Source organism: Antechinus flavipes, chromosome 1 (assembly GCF_016432865.1).
Source record: "Antechinus flavipes isolate AdamAnt ecotype Samford, QLD, Australia chromosome 1, AdamAnt_v2, whole genome shotgun sequence".
Lineage (NCBI taxonomy): Eukaryota > Metazoa > Chordata > Mammalia > Dasyuromorphia > Dasyuridae > Antechinus > Antechinus flavipes.
Genome location: NC_067398.1, coordinates 397,132,025 through 397,144,526, shown reverse-complemented (window position 1 = coordinate 397,144,526; position 12,502 = coordinate 397,132,025). Strand labels below are relative to the sequence as shown.

The window sequence follows — 12,502 nt, the reverse complement described above, 5'->3', positions numbered from 1 at the left end:
AGCCAAAAAAGAGACCCAGGGGTTGGTGAGAAATGAACTCATTCGAGAACCTTTTTGTTGTCTAGGAGACACTAGTAGACTAGTATCCTGGCAGCGCCACACCCACACATCCCAGAGTTCTTTCCAATTTTAGCTCCCAAAACAGCACCTGAGCGAGTGCTCCTCTACCCCGGGCCTTTCGCTTCATCTCTACCCTCCCCCGCCTTCAAATGAATGAAAGCTGTGCACAGAAACCGCAGCTACGTGGCTCTCGAGTCGGGCCGGGCCGGGCATGCTCAGTCGCCTGGGTTCACTTTGGGTTTGCAAAACTAAGGAAGGTTTCCCCCCTTTTCCCCACGAGTTCTTAGAACGTGGCGAGCCACAAGCCGAGCCCTTAGAACGGGGTGACACCCGGAGTTCTAGAACGCTATGACGTCACGGCGCACGTCCAGGCCCAGGCCGGACAGTGGGTGGTTCGAGGGTGCCCGGGCCACGGAGAAGCCACGTTGACAAGCCCGGAGGGCGCGCTGGGAGGGAGGGAGGCAAAGTCCTTCCCTGCCCCGCCCATCCCGGTAGTGGGGGCGGGGGAAGGGAGGGGGCGTGCCTCCCTGGCCCGCCAGCGGCTGCTCCAGCTGTTGCAACGCGACGACGCGCTCGAGCTCTTCTAGCGACGGGCGCGCGCTGCCGGTCGCTAGCTCCCACGTCCATTGAACCGAGACTAAAAAGGAGAGAGCAAGTCACTGTCCACAATGTCTTCGCCCACTGACGAGAAAGTAGAGACTAGAGCTGGACACCCTCCTGCGGGTATTGATTCATCCCCACCCCCACTCCCGTTCCCCTATCCCGCCCCTCTCCTTTGACCCCCCCAACCAATCCCAGTAGAGTTAGGAGGACAACTGAGGGTATTTTCCAGGAGGGCAATGGACACAGGCCCTGCTGAGACTCCCGCAGGGCAGAGGCACCGCCCGCAGGGGGTGTTCACGTGCCCCGCGTGGCGATATTTCACGCCCCAGATTCCCCAGTTCCGCCACTGACTACCCCGGGGAGGAAGAGGTGTGCGGGGCAGTCGACTCGAAGGGGGCGGGAGGGGCTTCTCCAGGCCTACCTAGGAGGGGCCGCAAGGAGGGAGGGCATGGCTTCTCGCCTAGCGCTCTTCCTCCCCTCCCCCGGTCTGGAGTCTGGAACGGCTTGGATGATCTAGAGACCCCTTAGCCAGGAGAGTTGGAGGAGGGGCGGTTCCCCCCCTGCTGGAGGGCCTCGCACTTCTCTGAAGTGATGTGACTGATAGGTCACTAATGAAGTTCTGTGTACCTGGAATGACATTAATATTCACATCCTACACACCACTAGGAAATACAAAGCATTATTGTTAAGAGTTTTTTTCGGTTTTGTTTAGTAACAAACAAACCGACTTCGTCGTACTCTCTAGGTATGGGGGAAAGCTTCCTGGCACAGGCCCATTTATAGATTCGAAGTTAAGGATAACTCTAGAGAGAAGCATTCTTTGGCTGGATTGTAAAACCTGCTTTTAAAACTATTTTCATCATTGTATTTCAACATAATTGATTCCCTTTATAATCCTGTATGTTTTGTTTTACTCATTTAAAAATATTATTTTGAGAAGAGGTTCCACAAGCTTCTCCAGAGTGCCAAAGAGATCCATGTCTCAAAAAGGTTAAGAATTCCTGCTTTAAGTTAAGTTCTGGTAGATTCCAGAAATCTGTATACTAATTAAGCTTTTCTAGACTTATAATCAAAGTCCTTTTAAAAGACCTTTTAGGTGGTGAATGCTTATCTGGAACGACCATATGTTAGCGTTATTGGGTTTTTTCGGGAGTGGAGCGAGGAAGGGGAATAGAGTGGTAAAATTATTTGAACGTTAATTTTGGTCAGTGATCTGATTTTAAAATAATAAATTTAAAGCTGACAATGTCTTGCTAAAAGGACCATAAGTAAAATATTTCCAATTATGACTCAGAATAACATTTTACAGTTATTTTTTTCTTACCCTTTAAATTTCCCATTGTTTTTCAACAAGGATACTACTATTCAAGATCTTAAATTCTGATTTAAAAAGCACTTTTTAAAAATAATGAAGTGTAATTCTAAGTATAGACTAATTTAAGTTAGGTGAGAAAGTAGAAGACAAGATATTTTCACCCTACTTAATTCTTCCCCCTTTTCGTGCAGTGTTTTTTGGTGTTTTGTTTTTTCCATTTTAATATTGTCTAGACAACAATTTCTATCATCTCTGAGTTATACCTCTTGAGGTTCTTAAGTGTGAAGAAAGCATTCTTGATTTAAGGCTTGTTTGTGGAAGAACTAGAGGACACTGCAGGAAGCTTTGTCATTTAATGTTTCATTCTTAATGTGTTAATTGGCTGAATGTAAAAGAAACTTGGAATATAGTAAAGGAATTGGGCCTGTCTGTTGTTCTGTGGCATAATTAATTCCTTTTTTTGCCCTGAACAGATATTAGGTAATAATCTTGGTGGAATTATGTTTTCAATTCTTAATTGGTTGAGTGAATAAATGTTCTTTGACTAATCTGTATTAAGAAGAGTTCCTTAAATATACTTCATTCCTGAATGTTTTTTTTTTCCCCTCAGTTGAAACAGGCATCTGCAAAAGGGAAAAAAAAAACTTGACTATTGGTGGTGAGAAAATGTCTATCTTGTATTTTAAAGTATTTTTTTAAGTGTTATGAGAAAATATATAAATTCCAACAAAAATTGGGCATTGGAGACTTCTAAGATAAACTAATTTTAAAGATGTCACAGTATGCTTCTTTTGTGGACCTCTTTATTGAATCTCTAGGTGCAGAAAATAGTTAAGACGAAATGGGTAGGGTTTCTTGACTTTTATGTAAGTAGGAGTCTCTAATTCTGGTTTTAGGTGGTAATTTACATATTATTTGTATTCTATCAAGCTTTTACTATGTGTAATGCTTATATTTTATGTTTTATAATTTGACCTGTGACACTGCTGTCCATATAACAGTTATATTAAAAAGAACTTGTTATAATAGAATTCCTTGTGGTTTAAAAATATTGATTCCCTAAGGAAAAACTTCAGAATGCCCTCATTTTTCTTTTTAAAATTATAAAATAAGCATCCTTTAAAGAATTGCAAAATAAACAGTGATTTATGCATCAAACAAGAGAATAAATTGTAAGAAGAGAAGCAGTGTTTATTTTACAGCAATAAATTTAATAAGGAGGGAAAGAGACGAGATCTTGGCTCTGCCATTAATTAGGTATGTAGCTATGGATAGTTCCGAAAACGCGTTTCTTTTAAAATAAGAAATATTGAATTAGATCAGCTGTATTGTCCCTTCCAATTCTAACATTTATAGGAATTTTCTGCCTGTGTATGAAACAATAAAATGAGATAATGCTCAATCCTAGAGTCCTATGGAGAATATTATATATCTATAGAGTCTTATGGAGAATATATAATATATATTATATATATAAAATAATCCAGTGTGGTCATAATATCATAGATATAATTGGCTCCATATAGAATCAGCCCCATGCCTTCTAATTGACATTTTGTAATGTCAAATTAATGCTTTGGCAAACTATGATGCTGAATATTTGAATATTCATATTGATGGACAGTTAGGATTGGTTTTTTCATCCATACTTTAACAGTATAAAGCCAAGAGTATGAGGAGGTGGTTTTGTTATCATTATCTTCACTTTAACTTCTTATTATTTTATATAGAACTTTACAATTCTGGGTACTTTGCATATTATACCATTTGAGTTTCACCATTTTATATGCTTACTAGTTCATACACAGCCTTCCTTCTCCCCAATTGTTAGAATTGGAAGAGACAATACAAATGATTTCATTCAACATTCCTTATTTAATAGAAAAGGTTACTCGAGTTAGAAAATTGAACTGACTAGCCTTGACCTAGTAATGGTGAATCACTGAAATTTATTGAGTTGGAGGGGGAAAGGTGACATATTTAGTAGAATGTGAACTGACTCAACATGTGTAAAAATATGTACACATGCACATATATATAATTTTTCACTGAGATTGACTTTTCTAGGATCACACATTTACCTGTTATCTGTGTGAGCTTGGGAAAAATCATCTGAGCTTCAGCTTCTTCATCTTTAAATGAATGTTGGGATTGGATCGGGATTCTTAATCTTTTTGTGTGTCATAGAGCCCTCTGGTCTGTATTTTTTCTCAGAATATTATCTTAAAATGCATAAAATAGAGGATTACTAAGGAAGTCAGTTATATTCAAATACAATTAAAATTTTAAAGCAACAGGTTCATGAGTCCTGTTAAGAAATTTTAATTTAGATGGCTTCTGAAATCCATTCCAGCCCTAGAATACATAAAAGCAGACTAATATATAAAAAAACTAGAGAGGTTGTGAAGAGATTTCCGTGCCAAACAAAGGAGTTTATATTTCATGCTGGTGGTAACATGGTGTCACTAGAGTTTATTAAGGAGGAAGCTGATGGGGACCGATTTATTCTTTAGAAAATCACTTTGGCATCTGAATGGAGTATAGATTAAAGAGGAAAGAGAGTTGAAGCAGGAAGATCAATTAAACTATTTCAATAGGCCAGGAAAGAAATGATGAGGGCTTTAATATGGTTGGTGGCCAGGAGTGGAGAAAAAGAAAATTATGTAAAAGATGTGATTAAAGGTAGAAACAACAAGATTGGGCATAGATTTGGAGGTGTGGGGTGTATGAGAACATGAAATTGGGGATGACAAGAAGAATGTGAGCCTGGTGCCCTTAGCAGAATAAGGGTAATTCAGTACAGAGAATTTGGGAAGAAAGTTAATGAGTTAAGTTGAGTACAAGATGTCTATGGGACATCCATTTTATGTTGTTTGGAAGGCTGTTATCAAGAACACAAAGACCAGAGAGGGTATGTGTTTGTATCTCCATGTCAAACAGAGCATTTTATATTTGCTCTGGGAGACAAAAGGGAGTCACTGAAATTTATTGAGTTTGGGGGGGGGGGGGCGGGCAGTGATGTATATAGTAGAATTTACATATATTCAGAGTATCTGAATATATCTCTGGTTCATAAATCATCTAGGAATAATTATAGCAAACCCACCAGATTAGAAAGAACATTTAGAAGTCATCTAAGTCAGTACCCCTGTTTTCAAGCCAAATTATGCTTAACTGCTCACAGCTGCTAATTTTCATTGAACGATATTTTAAGAAGTCACATATTCAAATGTTTCATTATTTCCATTGGTATGAGTGTTGTATGGAAAATAGAGTCTAAGCTTCTTGAAGGCTTATTCTTAATAACAAGCACAGTAGGTATTTAGTTGGATTGGAAATATTCTCCACATTTTACCTCTTCTGATTAAAATTTATTTTACTGTCCTTCACTAAAGACAAATGGCCTTATATAAAAACGCTCTTCAAGTCTCAAAAATTAATATGTCAGTGTGCTTCATTTTTATACCTTTTATACTGGTTATTAATCCTATTGCATCTGGTTCATTATTATATAAAGTAAAATTTATTTATATTGAAAGTTAATCCTGCTTAAATAACTAAAAAAAAAAATAATAACTTAATTTTCTCTAATGAAGTGGCTGTGTTTTAATACAGGTCAAAACCCACCAGAACATATTTTAAGGGAGGTGTTCTTAATTGGGATTCTGTGAACTTGTTCTTAAATATTCTGACAAATGTATGTAATTGGATTTTTGGTCATCCTATACATTTTATTTTATGCATGTAAAAACATTATTCTGTCCAAGGACCATTCTTCATGGGACTGCTAAAGAGAACCATGATACAAAAAAATTTTGTATCCTTAATTAATCCTTAATTTTTTGTATTAGTTTATTGTATCATTTTTTTTCTTGAAATAAGTGCTCTATTATCTCAGCTTTAAAATTTTTTACCCCAATCACACAAACTATTTTGTTGGAATAATATTTGATTTATACAATAATGGCATGAGGAAATTTGAAGTATTAAAAATGTAAATATTTCATCACTTTGATGTGAGAATAGCCAAATAGAGATTTCTGAATGTCCCACCTAGGAAATTTGGTGGTTTGTTTCTCATCCCAGTTCCCATTGTGTAAAATGAAATAATATTTGTAAAAGCCCTTTGCAAACCTTAAAGCACTATATAAATACTAGCTATTGTTATTATTAACAATTTATTATAATAGTGTTATACAAATGTGAACTCCTAATAACATTATTACCAGATATCAATAACTTACATTTATATAGTGCTTTAACATTTTGCTTTATATGTTATTTCATAGTTTCCTTAGTACCTTAGGTTCCCCTGTGAAGTACATACTGTTTTTATTCCTATCTTAGATTTTAGGAAACTGAGACAAAGAGAGCTTGCGTGGGTCACCAGCTAGTATATGGCTGAAGAAGGATTTAAATAGATCTTCCTGACTGAGTTCAACACCTGGTGTACCCTACCAAAGCCAATGACTGCTCTTCCTTCCATGTATTCACTACTAAGAAAGGATTGCACATAATTTGATATCATCAGCTGTTTGAAGTCAAGCTTTGTATTTGTTGTAATTTCTTTAAAATATATATCAAAGGGGCAGCTAGGTGGCACAGTGAATAGAGGACCAACCCTGAATTCAGAAGGCCCTGAGTTCAAATTTGCCTCAGACACTTAACCCAGCCTACCTGTTTGACCCTGGGTAAATCACTTAACCTTAGACAAAAAAAAAAAAGAAAAAGAAAAGAAATATATGTCAAAAACTTAGCCTTTATGGATATTATTTTATTCAAAATGGAATATAGCTTTTTCCATAATGAGACTTTTACTTTCAGAGAACCCAAAATACCATGATTCTAGTCATTTTCCTACCCTCCTTATCAATTAGTTTATGTTGTACATTCTCTTAATCTACTGGTTTGGAAAAATTGGATCATTTCTCTTGATAAGAGAAGTGCCCCTGAACTTTTTTTTTTTTAATTGTCATATCTAAAAGTTGGGCAGAAATCAGGGAAATGCATTTTCACATATAATTTGTGTTGTACATATTGTATTTGACCAAAATCAAATATCTCTTCATTAGACACGCAAAGAACCCATTTTTGAACTGTTGCACTGTCATAGGCCCTTCATAATGAATGTGCTTTTTTTCTAGGTCTTTTTGCCCATAGTCTTTTTCATGACAATAACAAATTTTTATTTCACTAGCGCATAGAATAATACTTTTAGGACTGGAAAAGATCTTAGATATCTAGCTTTTTTTTTTTTTTTTTTTTTTTTTTTTACAGATGAGGAAACAGGTTCAGGAAGGTCAGATTATTTGTCCAACTTTACACAGAGGTAGCAGGAGACAGGACTGAGATCAAACCGAGCTCATCAGACTCCAAATAAATTGCTGTTTTTATTCTACCATGTTTTTGAAATCTATGGACTTATCCCAATTTATGTTAATTATAGGCTGATACTCGGTTTGATTTGGTCAGATAGTAGTTACCTAATATTTTAGGGAAAGGATAAGGAAAATGAGCAGTATGTCTTGGTAAGATCTTTGTTCAGACTCATTTCTGCCCATGAAGAACTGAAAGTGACTGGGCACAAGTGCTTTTAACCTCTTGGCACCCCAGTAGTCCCTAACAAACAGAGGAATAGCACCACTTGCCAAGCCTTTATTTCTACGATGTGAGATTAATGAGGCAGTTAGTAAAGCATTTTGAAATGCTTGGGAGAAAGGTGCTGTGTAAATACAAAGTATTGTTGTTTATGAATGATGGATGATGCTTCATAATGTGCTAGCAAATGTGCTGCAGTTTGCAGTCCTTTGTAAAAATAATCAAGTCTTAATGATTTGAGACCTCACTGCTGCTCTCTACTACTAAATATTTGCAGAGAAATGGGGTGAGACTGCTTGTTTTATGAGAGTTATTGCACATACAGATTAGCAAAGTGAGAATTAGTGAGGTTCTGTTTCATCTAACAGCAGTAATGGTGTTATGCTGCAGAAAGGAGGACATAATTATGAGCTGTACTATTACTCATTCCTGCCAGTCTTTGTATGCTTATGTCAGTGATGTGGATAGAATCTCATTGTTAAATACATTTGATTGGCCCAGTTCCCCTCCATTTCCCTTTGGAGCCAGAGCCATATGTTGCTAAACTTACTCTAAATCTGATTTATGATAAGTGTAAGTGTTACTAATTTTGATTTTTTTTAATATGTTTTGAACCTTGGTTGGAGGTAGGAAAATTAGGGGGTAGAGGGGAAGAATTATCATAGATATTAAGGTAAAAATTGGGGAAAACCCATACTACATTTCCCAAATTATAATAGCTTAGTTCTATTAAAGTGTTCTAATGCTCATTAGATACGTGATAAATCTTACGAAGGAAAAATTATTTTCTCTGTAGTTAACATATAGATCCTTGCATATTTTCTACAGAAATTTATCTTCAGAATTTTCTTCTACCAACCTTTTTGTGACAAATGAGTTCAGGTTTTAACATTTCTTTTAATTCAAGTAACGCTTTTTCTTTCCATGCTATTGTTCTTTTTTTATATCAGAACTTCCATAGGATTATAGATTTAATCTGGAAAGGATTTTGAAGAGCATTCAATCCAGTGTTTCTCCTCTCCCCTCCCCTCCCCCCAATTCCATCCTCCAAATTTTATAAATGAGGGAACTAAGATATTGAGGTCAGTTAATTTTACCATATACATACAGCTAATAAGTGTTATAAGTGGGATTTGAACAGTTTCTGGTTCTAAGACCAGCATGATATCCAAATATGTTCTGCTATCTTTCTTATATTATCTTCCCAATTATACATTATCATCTAAAGTACAACTACAGGTTGAACATATTTTTATATAAGCTAAATTTGGGTTAAAAATATATGTAAAAGTGTTTTGCAAATATTAACATACTATGTAAATGTTACTTCTCCTTTTCTTTCTTGACTTTAACTATTTTTCTGTTTGTCTATTTCTTGACATTATTCCTTCTTTAAAATAATTTTCTTATTGACTTATAGGATTGTTTCCAGAATGCTCTCTAAAAACTTCTCATAAACCAGAGTGTGAATGGCATCAGCATTTAGGGAGATCAGAGAAGACTTCATGCACAGAATGTTGCTGAGTGCTTCTTAAAGAGCCAGATTCTATGACACAGCTAGAGAGAAAAAAGGTTTCTCTTAAGCATGGAGGGCAGCCAATGCAAAAAAAAAAAACAAAAACAAAAACAAAAACCCTACAAAAATGTGAGTTAAAATGTGAGAAAAAGAAAGGTGGGGTAATGGCCAATGAGGCCAAAGAGATAGGTTGAGACTAGCTTATATAGGATTTTACAAGTGAAATAGAAAAAGTATTTTCTTAGCAAGCCACTGGAGTTTGATGTGCCCAATTTATACCCATTTTGGAGTGTAGTGGATAATGAGTGCTCTGTGTTGACATATTTTGCCATTCTTAATTGTATTTCTCTAATAGAGTAGAAGGCCTTTTAATTGCAATACTTTCCTTTAACCTAGGGAATATCTACACTAAACTTTTTGTAAGTTCAAAATGTTAGCGTCTTTTTAATAGAAGTGAGCAATAAGAAAAATTTTAATGGGAGGTTAAAGTATCCAGTCTGGAGTATCATCAGCCAAGCTTTGGTACTTATTTTGTGTGAAGTTCTTTGAATTCTCCAAGTTCTTAGAACCAAGCATGAGATATCTCATATTCAGATATCAACTCCAAAGTCAAGTATGTTCCTTTTATTATCACCAATAGTTTATTCCATTAGTCTTGGGTTTTTGCCAGATTATTTTCACTCTAGAAGACTGCTACAGGTTAATTCTTCATTTGTTTTAAGGAGAAGTGGAGAGAGGAAGGGGAATAGGTTTTCAATGTATGCATCTCCCCAGAACTCTGTTTGTAATCTTGAAATATGTGACTAATGAGACTGGAAGTACATTTAGAGAATAAATGCCAGGAAAAAAATGCAAAAGAAAGTTAAATAGAAATTTGGGGCAAAAAACCAAATTGTACTTAGAAATTTCCTTATGCATACCACTCATTTTTCAAATAACAGCAGCTAAGAATTGGTTTTCTAAAGTTTCTATTAAAAGAAAAAGTACATTTCCTTTATATCAGTTTTCCCTGTCCAACATTTTTTCATAATAATATAGTTAATGATAATCAAAATTTCACTGAAATAGTTGTTTATTCTCAGAGAGAGAAAAGCCTTTCACATTTTGGTGAAGAGAATCCTTCAGGAAAGCCTTTACTACTTAACCCAATCAGAAAACAGTTGCTGTGTCAGCCTAGTAGTAATTGAGTCATAAGGGGCAAGACAGTAAGAACAGAACAACTAATAACTAATTACTTTTCCCCCTCCCCCTAGATATGTGAGTGTTTATTATTAAATTCTCCTTGTGGGGAGGCTGCCAGACCCATTGGGGAAAGGCAAGAGTTGTATAGTAAATTTTTACTGGTTTAAGGGACCCCATTCAGATACCTCCAAATAATCTTCTTCAAACTCCTGTAGATAGTCTTTGAATAGAGTTGGTCTGCCTTGCCTTCTCTATTAGTGGAAATTTAAGCTTCTGAGGTGAGGAAGTTGTGGGGTCAGAGAAGTTGATTTTACTTTATAAAGTATCTTGTCTCATTTCTGTGTAAAAACCTAATTTAAGTTCATACAGTCTAAATTTGAGTTGTTAAATACTGGACCAGTTTTAGCAATACTCCTGAGTAAAGTCCAAACCAGAGTGAAATAGAATTGAGAAATATTTTAGAAAATAAATAAAATTATAAAAGACTTATTTATATGAAATTTATTGTCTTAAAAATATATTTGATATACAATTATATACATATTTATATATAAAATTTATATTATTTGATATAAAAATATATTCATATACACTTTATACAAAAATAGATTTATTAACAAAAAAATAGTTAAAGTTAACAAAATTTTCTAAGTTTGTATGCATCTAGCAGGGATTCTTATATACTTTGATACCCCTGACTCCCTTTATATACCCCTTGTCTGACTGTTAACTACTTAAGAATGTATCTCATAGCTATACTTACAAATGCCTCCTAACAGCTGTCCTGTATTATTTTCCCTAATGCCCCATTTTCCTAGAACTAATTAATAATGTTAGACAGGATATGGCTATGTTTGCTGTTGCTGATATTGTTCCTGTTATCTTTTCACAAATGAAATATATTCCAGAGGGAGCCTAAAGAATTAGGAATGCCTTTTGGACTTCATTATAAGAGTACCACTGGGTATTCCATTGTAACTTTACAGTTATAATGATAAAATCCTAATTTGAAGGTAGTATTTTAAGTAAAATGTAATCTACCTCACCTTCAGTTCTTTATTGGTCTTTTTGCCACTCTATATCTGCATTAATCAATAAACTTAATGGTAAACATTAATGTTAATTGTCTATAAACTTAGTTGATTGAGCTAGTAATGCTAGATAGCTTTGGTGAGGCCCTTCAAGTCATAGTTTGTAGTTATGATGAGAGTTGAAAAGTATTCTTTTTTTTACTTTAGATGACCTGACTTGTCAACAGTTCGTGTAGTTTTACCCTTCTGCATTGGGGGTTTGTAAAATTCCATTTTACAATGGGAAAATCACATATCAAAAAGAAATTGTTAAATGAAAGATGTCTTTACAGTTTTAAACTATTGCTGATATCTTTACAGTTATGTTGACAAACGTTTATTAAAGGCATGGTACATGAAAAATACCATTAGATTGCATAGTGGAAATAAATATGACACAGACCTTATTTTTAAGGAGCTTACAACCTACAACTGAAATAATCTTTCCAAAAGGAAAGGAAATTGGGAAAGTAGTTTTCTCATATTGAAACATATGGAATATTCTTATAATATTGAGAATTAATTTCCATATCAATGAAAATTACCCTTTGCTGTCTGGCTGCAGCCTGCCTTTATCTTATGCTTTTTCCATTTGTGTATTCTTTTAAAGATAATCTCCATTATCTGTTTGTCAGTCTTGATGCATTATATAAATGCTAGCTGTATTATTTATCAAGATAGTTAGATGGCACAGTGGATAAAGTTCAGGGCCTTAAGTTAGGAAGACTCATCTTCATGAGTTCAAAGCCGCCCTTAGACACTTACTGTGTGACCCCAGGCAAGTTACTTAAACCTTGTCTGTCTCGTTTCTTCATCTATAAAGTGAACTAGAGAAGGAAATGGCAAACTACTCCATTATTATATTTGCTAAAAAAAAATTTCCAAATCAAGTCACAAAGAGTTGGTTGTAACAACTGAGTAACAACAAAGTAGGATTTGATTTTTCTGGAAATAATCAGCATAGGTGTAGTGTAGCTTTCTCCATGAAGGATCCAATCCAATTGTATACTCTCCTTTCTCAGGTTACCTTGTTTTTTCTGTGTATCTGTATATATAAAGAATACAAAAAAATTCTAGAGGGCATGGAATTTGTGTAGATATTTAATGTTTATTGAATTGAATAAAATTGAATTATTCATCCATTAGGAAGTTTGCTTT

General features: G+C 35.2%; 1 protein-coding gene across 1 annotated transcript in view; it reads left to right on the top strand.

Moving 5' to 3' along the window:
* Positions 1 to 472: 472 nt before the first annotated feature.
* Positions 473 to 12,502, top strand: part of DAP (death associated protein) — a 67,953-nt gene continuing 55,923 nt past the window's right edge. Inside the window, exon 1 of the mRNA XM_051969853.1 lies at positions 473 to 783. Coding sequence (XP_051825813.1) covers positions 729 to 783 — 55 coding nt within the window. The 5' untranslated portion in view covers positions 473 to 728. The remainder of the gene's footprint in view (positions 784 to 12,502) is intronic.